At 43.3% G+C, this 19036-nt stretch overlaps 2 protein-coding genes across 9 annotated transcripts in view; both read left to right on the forward strand.

The window, feature by feature from the left end:
* CUL2 (cullin 2) overlaps window positions 1–2446 on the forward strand; it is a 28306-nt gene extending 25860 nt beyond the window's left edge. For all 4 annotated transcript variants that reach the window (XM_053467156.1, XM_053467157.1, XM_053467159.1 and 1 more), the window contains one exon: window positions 1842–2446. In XM_053467156.1, coding sequence (XP_053323131.1) covers window positions 1842–1973 — 132 coding nt within the window. In that variant the 3' untranslated portion in view covers window positions 1974–2446. The remainder of the gene's footprint in view (window positions 1–1841) is intronic.
* Window positions 2447–15512: 13066 nt separating this feature from the next.
* Window positions 15513–19036, forward strand: part of PARD3 (par-3 family cell polarity regulator) — a 229993-nt gene continuing 226469 nt past the window's right edge. For 4 of the 5 annotated variants that reach the window (XM_053468228.1, XM_053468227.1, XM_053468230.1 and 1 more), the window contains exon 1: window positions 15514–15789. In XM_053468228.1, the coding sequence (XP_053324203.1) occupies window positions 15670–15789 (120 nt within the window). In that variant the 5' untranslated portion in view covers window positions 15514–15669. Of the gene's footprint in view, window positions 15790–19036 lie in introns of all 5 variants that reach the window. The other variant, XM_053468226.1, reaches the window with a different exon arrangement.

Here is a 19036-nt window from a genome sequence, read left to right on the forward strand (position 1 = left end):
GCTCCATTAGCCTGGACCGGAACCCGACATGCTCTGTACCAAGACGTCCTTCTGCATGAAACCGGGATAAATAGTTTTTCTCCGCTGAGCTCCTTCACTGACGGGGTGTTTTCATCTCTAGCTGGATGTTCTTTCACATCCACCAGACTGTCAATCATACCACGATTACAGTAAATTAGTTCATTGATCTTCCTATTTGTAATGTTTCCTCAAAGTACAACTAAGCTACTTGGCCATGTCTGCTTTATATGTCGCAGCTAGGTAATTCGACATTCGTGATAACATGGAGGTTTACCCGTAGTGTGGGATTCTTTAAAGATTAACGTTTTAAAATATATAACATTATACATATACATTTTTTATTTATATATATGTATATAACCCTCTTGCCTCTATACGAAACCTCGAGCTGCACACGGTATATTCTGAATAATTCTACAAGCCCAGGAACTACAATTAGCGTAACACAAAAGGGAGTCTAGTTTCACTGTAATTGGTGCGAAACGAGGTGACAAATCCTTGGCTTGTAACAGGCGGGTGGCCCTCTCCCTGCTCCTGCTTTGAGCCGACAGACGGATTATTGGTTTGGAGACGTGGTCAGCGTGTGATGGCCGAGTTAAATACAGATGATCCGTGTAAATCAGTTATATTGCCAGGAAAGCTTTCTGTGGCTCTTGTGATACTTTGTAAAACTGGCAACCATTAACCAAAGCAAACAATGGGTCAGTAATCATGATAGGAGAGGCCAATGACAGGGGAGTCATGCTAGTGACCCGAGGGCCAAGTTCTTTTCTCAACAAGTCAATGTGACTTTTTTATTGAGTCTGTGACGACAAATATACAAAAGGACAGCAAAAAATAAGCAAATTACAGTATTTTCTGCTACTAAGGTTGTGTGTAATTCACAATTGAATTGTTGTTTTTTCCATGGTGCAGATGCTAAAAGAGAGGCTACTATCAGCCACGAGCTGGTTGAAAGATTTAGTAGATCAGGGCCTTCCTCTGTTGCTCCATGTGTTTGATTCTGACCAGGTCTCATCCCACGTATGGTTTGCTTTTGCCGGCTGTAATCTTGTAATGTGATACAGCTCCGCCGGCCTTACTCTGGGCCGCTCGTCCTTTATAGCTTTATGATGGCTGTAGTTTTTGTAAAAGTAAACGAGAGGTTTTCTCGTTCCCTTTAGTTCTAGTAGCATGCTTCATTGCACTGAAGGCTAATTACATGATTTCTGTACCACCAACCATGAAACTGCAGTTCTATTGCATGTGTGTGATTAATTGAAACCACTGAAATTTGATCTAAATACAATAGAACCAGGTGGCGTTGTGATAAAGTGTCTCTTTCCTACTGTGTGTCTGGTCATTGTAAATACGCCGGTAGATTATGTTCAATGCAGCGTTCTGGACAACCGTGTAGAAGAGCTCCTTCTAATATTTCATTCATTGCATGGCGTACACCTGAATGGACAGGTATGACCACAGCACAAGCCTTGCAACCCATTGTAATTCTTCCGTAAGAGTTTTTGAATCTGAATCCACATGAGTAAATAAGTATTTATTTCTAAATCATAAATGGAGCACGCTACAATTTCTCTAATTACTAAACTGTAGATAGAAGTTCTCTCACTCAATCCATTGGGACCTGGATGATGAAACACCGGGAATCTTGCCACAACAGAATCGTAGGGTTAATTTGCTTGAGGCAGCTTCAATTGCATTTGACGTCGAATACCAAGAGTATTCTTGGATGCCAGCTTGGGTTCCGTAGACTTTGAATTCGCTTCATAGCTTGCTGTATACAACTTAATTACAATGATACTTTTTTTGTCCCCCCCTTGTAGGTCATTAGCCAGTCCAGAGCCAGATTTAACCCCAGTATCAGCATGATTAAGAAGTGCATCGAAGTCCTTATAGACAAACAGTACATTGAGAGAAGCCAAGCCTCTGCAGATGAATACAGTTATGTAGCATGATGCTACACATCGGCGCGGAGAAGAGGAAGTCACCACCGTGACAGTTGGGTGCGTTCCCGCCAGGAGCCGCAGGCGTTCGCCTCCATATTCACTCACCTAGCAGCTGTTGTTATTCTGCTGTTTACAACATCACCAGTGCCACGTCATGAACGTCAGTGAAAATGCCTGTAAATATTTCAGGCCCATGCCATTCTGACGTTTCTTACAATTCTACTAAAAAGGAAGAGTGAAGTATTTCTGGAATGTGCAAATTTTTGGTTGGGTAACATTTTCGCTCCCCCCCCCCTTTCCCTCATCACGTTTGCAGTTGATGTGTTTTTTTTTTATGTATCTTAAAGGACCTAAAGTAAGAACTAAATATTGTAATATTACAGATAACCTAATAACTGTATCTACTTTAAAATGTACAAAAAAAGGGCAATCATGATATTGCTGCTTGTCGAATTAAAAAAAATAAAGACATGTAATGTGTACTGACATGAATCTTTTAAGGACATGTGTGTGGAAATTTCATGCAGGAGACCTGATTTAAACAAACAAAGTCTGGGCTTATGGATAAGCTTAATTTCACTGTTGGTGATTGTACCTGATGTTAGCACAAATCAAAACTATCTGTGGTCTATTCACTGAACTGAGAGTTTGCCGGAGAGTCCAAAATGTCAGCTTCCCTGCATTGTTAAGGCCCCGCTCTATTGAGCTTCTCCTGCAAGAGGCGCTGAGTTGGTTCTGCATAATAGATATAGTTGTCTCTGTTTTCATGTTAAATGCAAATTTGAACTTATTTTGCATGGACTACAATGCATTTTACTGCAAGCAAATCGGTGGAGGCATTCCTTAGTTATTGGTGTTATACAAATGCATTTATTTGGTCTCGATGTCCTATGGTATTTCTTTATTACAAAGTATAAGGATATCGTTGCCTGAGCACAAATCCTGTATGTGAAAGAGCATGTTCGCCGTGTCTGTGGTGGGAAATATCACATCTCAAGCTGCTGTTGAACTCTTTGTTAGTTGAGGATCATAGATGTTCCTCGGTATGCAGAGATCTGCTGCCGGGGGCCAGCTTTGTTTGTCACTGATACATTATAACATTATATTATTCTGAATTTGCTGGACTATGATAATCTCTGTGGCAATATCACATTATTAGACATGTTAGAAGGATTATCATTACGCTGTGGCTACAAGGCATTAGCCGGAGGAGAGTTTAATACCCGATAGGTCGGGTAACTTTAGGCTCGATTCACCTGCACATCCATGTTGTTGATCCTTGATACAGAAGAAGTATAAAGGCATAAGAAACGTGTGGTGCAGAGGGACTTTCTGCGGGGGACAGCTTAATGTATCCGGCAGCCTCAGTATTTAAACGTTAAAATACATTAATATGTATTCATTCAAAAAATAAAGTTCCCGAGTATATCACGTGGAAGGAGATGTTGTTCAGCCAAAGACATCTCTAGCACGGAAAATAGGTGGGGACAGAAGAAGGGTGTAAACGCTCATGGAGGTATCCTGCGGAGTCCCCTCATATATTTCCAGGGGGGACGTCACTGAAATTTAAAGGTCCCTCTCCTCTATCATATGCATTAAAGTATATGTCATGGCTGGGGCGTCCCTTTAATGTTGTAAGGAGGTTTATTATGTGAAGATTTGTGTAATTTGCTGAGAAATAACGGACACTATTTTTTTTTTTTTTAGCGTTTTACTTCTATTTTGAAGAAATAGTTAACCTGGAGAGTTGTGGTTGAACTTTCTGTAGGTATTTCAATTGAACATTCGTCTCCAAGAGCAAAGGATACAATGAGATTCGCCAGCGATCATCAGGCTTTTAGCGGCGATTGAATGGCGATGGCTACATGCAGCGGATATTCCAGGTGTTTTGGTCGTGGCAGAACCGATCACCATTGTTTGCAAAAGCCCTTCATACAAAAAAAGGGGTTAAGCGTCAACTGAATGTTTATCACCACCTTGCATGCAAAAATAAATGATTGATTTCCCCGAACGTGCCCGAGCCGCAGCAGCCCGTGTTTAGTTAAGCAGCATCTGAGGCCTCTTTCATGGAAATCCGAGCGTACGCCCTTCCCTCGGGAGAACGGAGTCGCGGCCTTGTGGGTTTTAAACCCTGATGTCATTGCTGGCAAACTAACCCGGCTCCCAAATAATAAGTGACCTTGCAGGTCGGTGAGCTTCCCGTCTACACAATACCTTTAAAGGGACGCTCGGCCCTTGTGTGCTTTAATGCATGCGATGGATTAGTGTTACCTTCTGCTTAACGGGATCTCTGTAACCAAATGCATAGACTTTTTTACCTTGTTTTAATGTGGTCGGCTGATCGCATCAACTGTTCAGCAACAGGGCCTGGCTGGGGATGGCTAAGAGGCCCTGGCACTTTAAGGCCAATGGCTGGCAAATGATGTAAGTGCGGCCGCCGGCTGGATGTGCTTTTCTCTTAAAAACGGCTTAATTTCTAGGAACAGATTTTGAAAATATTGGTTTATTTCCTCCGTAACCCGTACCTATTATAATTGTTAGCAGGAATGGACTAAGCCGAGGTTTCATTGCTTTGAGGCCGCTAACTGACTTTTATATTATGATAGCCGTCTTAAATACACCAACGATGACTCTTTTCCCGATAAAGCCTGCTTTTTAATGTATATTTCCGCAATGAAAATTACCAAAAAAAGTGTTTGACTTGATTTTTAGCCGTCATATTTAGCTACCCGCTGTAAAGCTCAATAGCGGGTATGAGGAAATGTCATATTATCAGACATTAAATTATTATACAGTGTTTTGGGACAAGAGGTCATTGTTTAGCGATGGTGTTTCACAGCTGCCATGGGCTGCACTTCTCATAATGCTCAGGTAAGGGCACAACTCCCATCACCACAATCAGACTTCATGTCCTTTAACTCCCATAATGCCAGCCAGTTATTGCTGCATCCCATCATGCATGGAAAGCCATGGGTCATCTGTTATATTCTGAAGTGTTTGCTTGGGGACATTTCAATATGGAGACCTACAGGACTGATCTAAAGTCAAAACTTGTGCAATCACCATAGCAACCAACAGAATGTTCCTACTGATTGTTTCACAGAAATTACTTTAATTGAGTTTATAATCTGCGGGAAGAGCGGGTGCAGTTGGGAATCATCCCTGCATCGCTACTCATCAGTAACGGCCAACACCGACAAGTTTCTCCAGCAAGAACTGTAAATAATCACAGATTTAACTATACATTATACAGGGCCAGCCAAGTGCTTCCTGCAGCAGAAGCTCGCTGGGCATGGACCTTAATAATGTGTAATGAAGTCAAGGAGCCGAAACACAACTCTCCCTTTAGCGAATCGACCTCAATATGTTCTGATCACTGACTACCTTCCAAAGCAGTCAATTTCCACACTAACTTTTTACCATATTTACTAATAAACCCGCCTCGCGCTCCTTATTACATCAGTCGGTCCATCCTCTGGGGCTGGAAAGGTGACTGCTAGTCTTCAAGCAATTTTCACGTTATCAAATTGCTGTTTCAGCTCATAATGGAAAACGTTCTTTCTCTTCGGTTTTTATGCTCAGGGGTCCGCACGTTTGACACCACGAAAATGTAATTTGGGTTCTACAAGAATCGTGTGACGGGTGTAATCTTCTCCTGTTCCCTCTGATCGTTGTGTCACTAACAGGCCACGCTGAAACTGAACAGAATAACTCGCTCCGGGGCGACCTTCTATCCCCTTCTGTTAAATTCATTTGTTCACATTTATAAACTGAGAAAATCTGAGCTCTCTAAACGCCGCAATATCTTCGCGCCTCCCTTCCCGGGATATCTCTGTTCTAACACCGAAAGGTCCGGTGGGATTCAGCAGCAGATGCAGGGGAGAAGAAGACTCTACACCTTCTGCTGGTGCAATAACGGCAACGTGAGGGTGTCTGAAAACCGTGCGAGTGTAAAAACCCTTACTTTTTATTATTGATATGAGGCTGCTGGTCAGGAGACCAAAAGTAGTCAAAAAAACCAGACGTACGTGGGACTTTTTCAGTGCGGTGAGTGAAGTTCTTCAAGCTATCAAACCTAAAGCCGACTGCCAAAAACATTTATTATAGAGATTCCCCAAACAAGCGACGCTAAATGGAAAAGCCTTATTTTTTTAATCAGGGATTTCAAACATGATACAATAAACGTGAAAGCTATCATTTTGCTATAGAAGTTGAGTGACCCTCAGATCGGACCCCCAGGGACTAGCGAACGTATCCTGGGACTCTGGGAATTGGGTATTAACACGTTGGCGATGTGTCTGATTTCGAGTCGCTGTCTGCATTAGCTTTACGGTTCACCTATTTCTGGATCAGAAGAAAAGGGAATCCTGGAATTGTATTATTTATTAAGGTTGCAGAAAATTGACATAAATTATTCAACGTTTGGTTCACCCAATAAATAGCTGGAGTAGTTACTGTGCATTGAAGGACGCGGCTACGGAAAAACCATACAAACAATAATAAAAGGGCCTCGGAAGGTACTGTATGAGTACAATGAGTAACACTTTAATGATCTTCGTAAAGGAAGGAACATTAAAAAGGGTCTTTCTTTTTTCTACAGCAGAAATGTTTCTTTATTAAAATTGTAGGAAGATGAGGGTCTGATCAGATTGTAGTTCCTAGTCTGTGACGCCAATACTCCTCCTTGTTGTGCCACGAAAGAAGCTGATTGCATGCCATGTGCCCTGTCTGTGCTGTGCCTCCAAAGCATAATCTGTACATTTTGCTTAAGCATAACTTTTAATTGTGAAAACAGCTACAGATCTCAACCTTCACTAAATCGCTTACCAGTGCTTTCCGACATAACTTTACCAACATATAATTACCAAGCCACTGATATACAATACCCAACAAGGTCTGGAAGGCACGCCAGCTGGCCCACGGAATGGAACATTTTCATGGAAAAAAAGGTGGAGGATCCTGCGAGTTCATTTGATTTCACAGATTTTATTGTGTTGGGTAAATAGTGTATTTTTATACGTATGTACAGTACAGTAAAGGGACCACCATACACCATATTGGACAGTATAGGGCTCGGCCTTTTAAATGATAGTTGGCATAGGACCAGGACTGGATTAACCAAGGGGCACCAGGAGCAACTGCCCCAAGCTCTTTAATGTGTCTTCGCATAGGACTTTGATATATGAATATTTATAGATTTGTGTATATTTTTGTGCATATTTGCAGGTTCTGTCCCAACCTTAGGGTTGAGCAGCCCCTCCTGCCACTCAGGAGCCTCATTAATGGTGTCCAGAGAAGGCTTTAAATTGAATAAAGGTCTCAGTGGATTAAAATGCAGTCCCACTAATTCAGCTCCTTGGTAAGCAATATAGCCATGAAAAATTAGATAGGACTCGCCAAACTTTGGGTACTTTGACGTAGTGGCGGGCTAGGCGATATATGGCCATAAAGTGTGATGGAAACCCATATTATTATTATTATGATGATTTTTACGTTGTGCGCTCCCCTTTATGTATGTTTTTTTGTACAAGCCACTGCCAGGAATGTGATTATGCTAATGCCACTGAAACCTGTCTTGCCAGTTTAGGATGAAAATATGAATGAGAATCTCTTCAATGTTCTCCTTATAAAGCTAGGCACGTAAAGAGCAAATCTGATCTGCACCCACTGCATGGCGGAGGTCGGCAGCATGCAGACAGGATTACAGGCAACAGATGTGATGCCAAATGCTTTGAATCTCTGGAACAGCTGAACGTGTGGAGTCAGCACTTGGATGAGAGGCTGTATGTGCCACCAGCATATCACTCTTAATGCCCTTAATTTACCAACATTATTATTATTATTATTTATTGTTTTATATAGCGCCATCAAATTCCGTAGCGCTGTACAAAGGGATTGGAACATTGGAATGACAACATATATATTTCACTTTCTTGACTACATGTAGTTGACCCACTACAGTATTCATGTTCCTAATCTATTCTAATCTCATTTATCAAGTTCAATATACCCCGGACTCATAAGTAAATAAAATTTTTGGCTTTTCCAGCTGTCTTCATTCACTTCATTCACTCGCACTTTAACTACTGTAGTATCTGACCTTTGCTATTTTATTATAATATCTTAGTATTTTTTCCTTAGCTGTGAAATATAATGACCTTCATTACACCTGTGCTGCTAGTTATAAATGAGATGAGTTTTTGCAGAATATAATGTTTTCTGGCAGCTCCATATTAGCCATTTGTTTTCTAGCTCTATTACCTTAGATCGATCTACTGGTGGTAGACAGTGAAATGGCTCAGTCTTAATCACCCAGCTGGACAAGTCTATGAAGGAATGGACTTCATTTGGATTGCCATAAAGAGTCAATAATCCTGTAATTAGAGAGGCAGATCCATGTTTATGGGTTTAATTATGTTAATCATTTAATAACACAGGTATAAACATTATTTTTTCTTAATGGGTATTTTTTGTCATTTTGTATCATGTAACCCCAGGATGCAACATGGGGTAGGAGGGCCCTGCTCAAAAGAGCTTACAATCTATATTAGTAAACTTAGATTGTATGCACATGTAAGTAACGTTCGCAACATCGCATTATGCCGAGACCACCTGGGTCCCTCGGCTTCTCCAGATCTGTATCCTGTACGCCCCCCCCCCCCTTTATTTCACTATTCTGTATAATTTTGGAAAACAATAAAATGTTGGAGCACAAAATGTATTTGGAGTTGATTTCATTTCAGAGTGGGTGACATTTAATATGTCTGCGCTCTTTGTTACGCAGCCTTTAGCAATGTCCTCTTTATTTACCACTCTCCGCTGCAGCTGCCGCTACGAACAAGCTCAAGTTATCAGGAGCATCGAAGAACATGCGATATCCCCGACGCGTGTTACGTGACAGCTGATCCGACGGGATAACCCAACGCTTAAAGCATCCTTTTAGTTTACAACAAAGGCTGCCCCACTCGTCCAGTTAACTAAAATGACGAACTAAGGCTTCCAGCAGCCCAAACGGCTACAAAGAATAACTCTGCTGGAGTTCTCCAACACCTGAATCCTCCGGGTCGCGGGAGCAGGGGTCCTGACACACCCCACCCCCGCCAATTCCCCTTTAAACGGTAGAGTTTCCCGTGATGTTGGTGGGAATGCCCACTGACGTACCGGAGCTGCTTGGCGTCTCGGGCAGCTGCACCTTTCTTTTCCTTAATTAACCCCTTAATGACAAAGCCTTTGCATGTACGGGCTCAAAAGGCATTGTTTTCAATGGGTTTAGGGACCGCCCATTGTCCTTAAGGGGTTAATGTGAGACCTTAATACTTATATTTTGCTTAAAATAGACCCTCCGGACATCATTGCCCATTAATGTATATGATAGCTGAGGGGTCACTTTGTTTGAAATGTTTGAAGTGTGATAGACTTACCACCACTCAGCTACATCGCTGGCTTAATGAGCATCCCCGGGATGGGTCTTATGAGACCCTCGATGAGCATGCGCAGGAAGTGCTTCCATTGACTTTCAAGAATGAATCACAGAGGAGGCGATGCACTGCAGCTTTAGAACTGCAGCTTCTCCTGAAGTTACATGATATATTTATTTAGTTAGTTAAGTAAACGCATTCTTAATATGTAGTTAATATGTATTTTTAAGTGACACTGGAATGTCCCTTTAAATATCGCAAAACAGAGCAATATTTCAGCGCATGCACAGTGAATATCATTCCAAAAACACCCATCTAAGGCATGAATATTGCGGATTCCGCCACGCAGTATATCCATATATTGCTTCGCCCGTCCCTACATCAAAGTACCCCAAGTTTGGCGACTCCTATATTTTCGATTCCATCGCATTATATGGCCATACAGTATAACGGCTGCATTGTGAAAAAGTAAATGAATGAGTAAAACACTAAAGCAGAAATGTGTGCTGTCTGTTGTGTTCTTCACTTTGTTTTTATGATCTCCTTATTTTTAACAATGGCCGTGAGAAATTTAGAAATATTGAGCAGTGTATCTGTGATCAAAATAGGTATTTGCATAAAAGAAGACAAAGTCCTAGTGTCCAGCTATTTGCATAAGTCATTTTATAAAACACAGTTTGAAGATCTGATTGCATTGTGATTGCTCAATATTATTTCAACCTTCTGGCGCCCTATAATTATATTGCTGCGGTGAGCAGAACGCCGAGCGGCCAGCAAGAAAGCACTTGGATCATTACCAAGCTCCAGCTGGAAATATGAAAAACAAACCCATGTATACACATATATAAATACATATATATAAATATATATACATACAATACACACATATATATATACATATGGTACATTATATATGTCCTGCCCGGGATGCACACGTTCATTCTTTTTTTCTTATGATGGGTAAAATGGGTGCAATTAAAGTTTACAAGATCCGTCCTATCATTCTAAATCCAAAAACAAGCAAGTCCTTGTTTTGTTGATGAAAATACTGACGTTCTAGGGTCTAATTATAATTTTTATGGCATTTAAGGAAATTGTTGCTATTGCTTTTAAGTGTTACTGGGAAATTCTGGTTGTGTTATGTGAAAATCCCATGAGAGGGTTCCCGGTACAAAAAAATACCATGTTTATCAAGGCGTAAACTCATATATGTCCACTAAATATATCTGTGTTTTTGGATTAGAAACCATTTATTAAACAACCTGATATTTTTTTTTAACTATAGATCATATTTATGTATAATATATGGATGAAGCTCTTAGACATATTGACCCTCTAGCAATAAAGTCGCTTTTGTTGACTTATAAATAATGTAGGAAAAGGCAATTCTGTCTCAAAGTGATAAATAGCAAATAATCCGTTGGAATATTGCACTGGTTGTTATGGTGTTTGCAATACTTTTATCATTATTATTATTATCTATGGGTTAATAAAGTGCTTTTATATCACACAGAGCCGTAGGTTTACCTCTTTGCACCTTTTTGCTGCATGCAATTTACGTAACTGCGTAAGCAGGGCCGGCCCAAGACTTAATGTCGCCTGGGGCAAAGTTTAAAATGCTGCCCCCCCCTGCCGACGCCTGGGGGGGCGGCATTTTAAACTTCGCCGACGCCATTATCTACCCCCCCCCCCTTGTACTTACCTTTAGACAGTCCTGCGGCGAGTCTCCCTTCTCTGCCACGGTGCCGGCTGGTAATGCTGAGCGCCGGAAATTGACGTCACTTCCGGCGCTCAGCATTACAAGCCGGCACCGAGACCAAGCTAGAGGGCTCACAGAGGAGAGAGTGGGGCGCCGAGCGGGTAAGCGAAAACCACTCGGCGCCCCTCTCTCTCCTCTGCTTAAAAAAAAAAGCGCTTGGGGCGGCAATTGCCCCACTCGGCTCCATTGTAGGGGCGCCCTGTGTGTAAGAGTTGTTTGAGTTTTGAGTTGTGTGTCAGGTTTTTTGTGAACTTTCAGTCCCAATATAAACGCTCAGTGGAGTCTGGAACGCAATCATTCCCTGCTTGGTTAACCACTTCTCTATGGCTTTGGCCATGTGTTTCAGGACTTTGAGCCGGTTCTGGTCTCTGCTTTTTTTCCTGAGTGATTTGGCAGCGTCCGTCCCCGAGCCAGAAGAGCAACTAGACTCAGACATACGTGTTTATTAAAGCTGCTGTCCCACATAGGCAGGATATTAATTGCTCTCTCCGGTAGATTCAGCAAATCAAACCGTTTCAATAGGTGCGTGTTCTTGTGTCATGTGACACTTCTGTCTACCCTGCAAAAATTGTAATGGAGGCAATTTTTTGACAGCTTTTACAGGAAGGGTTTAGCGTTCAAGTATCAGGAATGTATCTAATGCTACCTTTAGTGAGTAGGTAGAACAGCACCTTTAAAAGTGGACAAAGTGGAGGATTAAATACTCCGGTGAAAGTTAATACATTATTTATGGATCCTATTTAAGTAACTTCTTTAAATAACGCTGGAAATTATGTGTCATAGTTTCATTATCCAAAGTCTTAATAAGAAAAACAGATATAGCTGTATAAGCCCAAGAGAAAAGGTCTTTATTTAAAGGCGATACGTTTTATTGGGCAAATAAAAAAGCTTTTAGGACCTCAGAGGTCTCGTCTCCAGATGGATTCTTCTTCAGATGAGACCTCTAAAGTCTCGAAAGCTTATTTAACTTAACATTTTCTTTCTATTTTTGCTCAATAAATGGTATAACATTTGGCTAAAGATATTTTCTCTTGGGCTAAACCAACTATATCCAGTTTTCTTAATACAAATAAATAGATCATCGAAAAATCCAAACCCGACCCGCTAGATACTGTAGCGCGCGGATGATGCACACGCCAATATGTCAGAGTACTGGGAAGCGATGGCGTGAAAGGGCTTATGGGTGTGAGAGGGCTTTGTGAGTATGTGGGAAGGTTTCCTCCGTTGAAGGCATGGAGCAAGCTAGGGCATACACCGAGATCAGACATCTAACAAACATTTAACTAGAACAGTCTGAAAGGAAAGAGGAATTATCTCGGTTATTCAGGGCTTAACGAAAGGCCGGGAAACAGACCGACGACGCTGGTGGAAGGAACAACCCTAGAAGGAAGCAACTTTTTAAACAAGTCCTTAGGATAGATTGCGGAGGTGACACTTGAAGGCCACAGACCAAGCGTCTATGGAACTATAGAGGGGAGAGTGTCTCGGTGCGTGAGACGGTCTCTGGCAAAGATAACGAGCAGGAAAGGAGACGTGAAAATGACATATGTCCTGGTGAACATGGCTTACATGGTCAACACTTTTCAGGTTAGCAGTATATGAGATAAGGTGGAAAGGCTTAGCGACCGTTCTCACTCTAGATCACGCTCTGCCCATTTTGACTAAGCCTTTGCGTTTTTGATCATATACTTCCCAGTCTTCCCATTATAAGTTATTATACCCACTGTTGCGGCAACTGTTTCTTATCACTGCCAGGTCAGCAAAGCATCTGGACCGACCTCAGCAAAGGACAGGTTGGTGGCCACTTTAAGGCACTGACTGGTTCCGTTGAGAGATTTTCCCTTCTATATAATATTTGAACAAATAGCACAATAATATAAAATGTGGGTCCAAGCTGAACGGAGCAGTGCTCAAATACCCTGCCCAGCACATGTAACATGTTACCATGCGGTATGTGGGGTGTAACATCAATTACATGCTATTCTATGTGACGCTCAGCAACATGTATGTCTTATAAACTGGTCACTGTGGCAAATCTGGTGTCAACCGGCTTTGCTTCCAGTGCAACTAATTAACTGTTTTTTTACCCAAGAAGTAACATAACTAGTCAACTTGGGTCAATTTGGGGTTTAGTAAATAAAAGTTTTGCTCATTATGAAGTTAACATTGGAGCTGCTTGGCACAGAGGAAAGTTGCCCTTCCTACCCACCATCCTTTGGACTCTCGCACCAGCCTTACGTCAAACCTTAAGTCTAAAAAGGCAATCTACGCTGAAAATACAGAAAATACAGAAACTGATAAAATATATCAAGAAAAACTAAACAGCCCTTATAAAACTGTGTTTAGAGTTAAGTTGTTTAATACATTTTTGTTTTTTACTGTACAATTGGGACATTGCAACTACATAATCACTGATATATATCGATTTATTAAAACATTTGTTTTTAGATTACCTAGATAGATTTGTTTTTACATTACCTATCAGCCTTACCCTGTTGGAACCTGCTGTTCCCGACACTCCCTCCCGCAATAAAAAGCCTCAGAGTATGGGATTTTTTTAAAGACACTTTTTGTTGTGGAATCTGTGTTGAGAAACAGAACATGAAGATTATATCCGTCGTCCCAATGCATTCCACGCTTGTCCCATTGAAAAAGAAATCTTTTCATTTAAGTAATTAACACCATTCTATATACCGTGATGAATTTTAGAGCTGAACATAAATGGGTTTTATCTCGTTCTGCTCCAATAATCTCCCATAATCTGCAGAGCGGTAGGTCGCCATTTGCAAGCAGTCATATTTGGGTGACTTTCCGCATAAACACCACAGCTGATTCTTTATGGCGATGCTAATGAAGTCCTCCGTAGACATTCATGAGTCTGTCTCGGTCATTGAGATATCTATTGCTTACCTGAACACAGTATGAGAAGGTCTTGGTGTGAATGTCTAACAGACTAGGCTTGGACCCATAACTATAGTGAGCCTATAAAGGTTAATGACGTTGTATACTTTCTTTGTTTTGAAACATTAGACTTATTGTTATTAAATGATTCTAGTGATATAAAATAACCTCTTTTCTATTGGGAAATATGATTCGTTACCAGTTGGCGTGTTACACCTAAATATTAAGAACATGGTAAGAGCTGTTGTGTTATATGTCATCCACCAGCAGCTGTACATACATCCACACGCTAACTGCACATAGCACAGGCTACGGCTTCTTTTACATGTGAGTGGGAGACCCGTACAAGTTGTGTATCTTTATTTAAAAGACCACCACATGCTATGGATTGAGACGTTTGTATGTATAAATATGGCAAAATCTCTGTAACTATGAGGTATTTGTACGTCAGGTATGGCCCTCAAGGCAAAAACGGTCAAATTCATAGAAAATAACCATTGCAGACAAAATAACTAAAATACACAAATACAAAAGTCTGAGGAAGACAAAGCTTCTGCGGTGGAACCTTTGGTTATTTCTTCCATGACACCATCCATGTCACATGTTGCTGAAGCACACGTGTAAACTGCTGCCCGGCTGTATGTGGGGTGTATGGAGCGGGTTGTTCAGGGCTCTGTTATTTATAGCACTTTACATGTTCTGATCAGCAGCACGTGAAACGTACACGCGTGTTCCGGGGAAATGTTTAGCGTAATGACCCTCGCGCTCACAGGAGAAAACTTTCCATTTCCTATCTTACAAAGGAAAACGGCACCCGGGGGCCAAGCAGAAACAGAGAGAGGGATTTAACGGCATCGCTCTACATTTACTGCTCTTTGAAAACACTGCTAGGCGCAGTTAGAAACTGGATTCTAGATTGTAAGCTCTTTTGAGCAGAACCCTCCTCATCTTCTGTTTGTTTTCCCATTGTACAATGCTGCAGAATATAATGGCGCGCTATATATATAAATAAAATACTCTTTTATACTTTATTTTTTATACTATATGATATTTGATTTTTTTTTCCTGGAATGAAAGCCCCATTTTTTTACTGTCCACCGGAAAGCGATGCATTTTGTTCTAGACGGCAGTTTGAGCCGCAGAGCCCTGTCTGTGCAGTATGTGCCGAATGTCCGGTACGCCTCATACCAGAGCGCTTTCTACCCAACAGAGCTCCTCTCCGTGTTTATATCCGCAACGACTAAAACCGCAAGTACCAAGTAGTATGAATCCACAGGGAGTGACCAATCACGTTAAAGCGTCACAACATGCCGGCGGGACTTATACTCCTCTTTGTCGCACAGTTAGCCGATAAGCATGTCAGTCAAGTAGCTCGGGCTGTGATTGGCTAAAACGCTCTGTTTGCCTTCTCGGGTTGGTTGTCCGGATGGCGGTCACACAATCTTTGGTGAGCCAGGTGGGAGGAGCTGCGCGTTCGCATGCCGGAGAGGCGGAGGTTGCTGCAGGCCCCGCACTCACCGGAGGAGGTGGAGGACACGGAGGGAATACCGCAACCCTGGATTAACCCTGTCACAACCGGACCGCGCGGTTAGAGTCCGCGGGATTTTCCGGTTCCACCGGGGACAGGATGAAGGTAACGGTGAGCTTCGGACGGACCCGGGTAGTGGTGCCCTGCGGGGAAGGCAACCTGAAAGTTTCCAGCCTCATCCAGCAAGCGGTGACCAGGTACCGGAAGGCCATAGCCAAGGTACGTGAGCTCGTAGAATCGGTGAGGGGGGGTAGCGGTGATGTGACTGTAACACATCTGGGCTGAGGGGGTTCCCAGGCCGCGCGGCTCCTCTATATATTCAGATTGGTCCCGCCTGTTGGCTGAGTTCTCTCCCATGGAACACCCCATCCCTGCCCTTCTCGGGGGATCCTTTGTCTGCGTGCCAACCCGTGCCAGCTTTGGTGTAGGGCAGTAGTGATGGCAGCCGGGCAGCCGCTGCGTCCCTTCTGCCCGTGACTTGGCCGGTAAATCTGCGCATAGTGTGTGCTGTGATCGGGCTGCAGGGCTGGGCTGCTCGCCCTCTTCCTCTGGGAAAGTTCCTTGTTGCTCCGTGTTTGGGGGGCCCTTTAAACAGTGCGGGGGTCAAGCCCAGCATGGGTTAATAGACAAGCAGTAACTTTCCGGTACGGCACCGGTGAGGATACGGTAAATCGGTTAAAAATGATGAAGGGCATGGAGTTCGGATAATCTGCCTGTTAGATTCACTTTATTTTTTTAAGTGCACTTTTAGTGCAGATGTGGGGGTTCGGTGTGTTTTTAAAGGGTTAATGCCACAAAGCGGTGCTTTCCGTGTAAATGCCTGCACACCCGTGACTGCTGTCCCCTCTCGGCGGAGCGGCGTGTCGCTTTTGATGATGCGATGATAAATAGGTCATGATTTCATTAAAGGGTTTCAAGTCATGAGTTGCTTGTTGCTCTTTCATGTGGCTACTTGGTATTTTTTAATAGAAAATCTTGTTGCTTTGTGGGAGTCAACAGGAAAAAAACTCATTTCGGACGATCGAGAGACGCAGGAGCACAGAACGTGGTGGCGGATCGGTTCTAAAGACGCGGACCGGGATCGACCCTTTGCTCTTGGTCTCAGATTCAGGAGCCGTGCTCCTATACCATACATGTTTACATTCCTTCACTGTATTGTCCTCTACCGCTTCTGATGGGAGGCTGTTCCATTTATCCGCCACCCTTTGGGGATGACAACACACAATCACTAATCTCCTATGACCTCCGAAGAAGTCCTGCCGCTGCTCGGCTCTGGTGTGTGTTACGGAGTCCTCTAAATTATATTTAACTGGCTGAGGCTTTCTGGCCGTGCTGGAATAATATTACTCTATCGAGATCGAGGGGGGGGGGTCGGCTGGTTGCGTTCCAGCGAGGGGTTATTGCCGTTAATGTAATTAATTAGTAGAGCGAGAAGAGCTGCAGTGCATCACCCTAAAGACGTCTGCTGGTTATCTGGCGTTGATGGCCTTGGAGGTGATTCCTGTAAATATCCGTCGATGAGCGTTTTTTGTTATTAGTCACAAGGAGGTTTTGAGACGCGGGGCTGGCGAAGTCCGAGCGCATTGTTCAGGGTGATGTCAAGAATCCACGTGTGTTGCCTTGCGCAGTGGTGTGTGTGTGTGTGTGTTGGCTGGCGCCGTGGTGGTGTAGCCTTGCGCAGTGGCGTGTGCGGGATGCCGGACAGTGGAGGTGTCACAATACCCGTTATAGTGTATATTTTTAGCATGTCCGGATTATTATTGTTTCTCTCGTCTGTTGCCAATTTAATTTCCTGATATCGCTCCATGATCTGTTATTTTTGTTATCTTTTTTTATTAAATTCTTCTTCTGAACCCTGTAGAATTGAAATATGGGGTGGGTAACATGTATACACCATAAGGATTGAGGGCCCGTTCATGAACTTGCAACCTATCCTTAATACAAAGTCCCTTTTAGGGATGGTGGACTTATAAGGACTCGGCTCGTGAGCTTACATTCTAAAGTAAACCGTGCTGTAGTATTTAGCGCCTGTGGGGTGATCCACGCTTAGCACCAGAATCCCGGGGTTTGGCCGATTCCCTGCGAGGGCCGGAGCCTCCTGGCTTTGTGAAGGGCAGGTTGGGGTCCGGCTCGATAAACTCTCGGCCCGAGGAAGCCGATCCTCGTCGCCACGATCACCTGAAACAACCCCCCGGTGTGATCTTTGAGACGTGGTGTAGAAATGTAAAGGAGTCCGGTTTGTTTGTGTGTTTTTAAGCTGCTGTGTATTTTATGGCTTTACGGATCTGAGGGTGCTGGGAATAGCGCAGGAGCAACAAGGTGGCCGTCGGCTGATCTCCTCCTGCCGGCAGTCCTCAAGTGCTGGGAAAGGTGCGATCGCTTGTAATTTAGCGCTGCTTTAAGCCACAAGGTAATCTGGAATCGCAGTAGCCGGGTCACTGAATCCTGTCTCCCTCCAATTATCAGATTACTGCTCTAAGTGTTATTCCACCCCAGGCAAGTGCAGTTTATGTGTGGGATACTAACAGTTATCAGGAGAATAGCTAATATCGGGAATTCTAGTGACATTGTGCAATTAGGCATTCATAGTGGAGGGCGTTCACTAAAAGGGGAGTTTGCGGGAAAGTTGCAGTTTCATGCCTGCAAGTTTACTAATACATTATCCAGGGCCAACCCTGGCTTGTTGGTTGTGCAGCGGAAAGACTTTGTTTTAATAACGGCATAAAGTTATCCGTATGCAATCCAGTGCGTGCAAATAATATTTAAATGCTGGTGATATTAGTGATACCTTCCTGCCCCTGATGAAGACGCCTCTGAGGTTGAAGCGTTATTGAAGTCGCGCGGCCCTCTTCCTTATTTGTTGGGGTTGTGGGGTTGTGTCTGTGGAATCCCGGGCATGATGTGTGAGATTTTTGGTGTGCGCTCCCTCATTTCGGTTTCTTTGTCCCGTTATTAGGCTCTCGTGCTGGCGATATAAGTGGCCGTTAGATGCTCGTTTCCTTTTGTGAATCTTTCTTACTTCATAGTCTGCCGGCTCGGGGTTGTGTTGTTGCGCGGTGATGTCATACGTTTGAGGGGTTTGATGCTGCAGTTTGTGACTTTTCCGTTGTCTTGTAAAGGAAGAGGGTGAAGCTTCTGGTTTTAATGGTCGGTAGACTGAAGGAGTCCAATGATATTTACAAAAGTGCTGCTCCCCGTCTGACATCAGTGCAGCCTTTTTCTAACCGGTAGAGCAATGCCCATACATCGCCCCGCCGAACTGCCCCCCCCCTGCCGCCTCTCGCCCTACCAATACTTACAGAAACATCTGACTGCAAATCAGACTCACTGGGGTCGTCTGGTCTGCCCGTTTTCCTGATGTAAAGACTCGGTCTTGTCTTTGGTTCAGGAGCCGTGTACTCGCCCCATAGTCTCCCTTCATAGGGTTGTGCTATAGGCTCCGTGTGGGCCGTTTTTCCTCCCCGCG

The sequence above is a fragment of the Spea bombifrons genome, chromosome 5 (assembly GCF_027358695.1).
Source record: "Spea bombifrons isolate aSpeBom1 chromosome 5, aSpeBom1.2.pri, whole genome shotgun sequence".
Taxonomy (NCBI): domain Eukaryota; kingdom Metazoa; phylum Chordata; class Amphibia; order Anura; family Pelobatidae; genus Spea; species Spea bombifrons.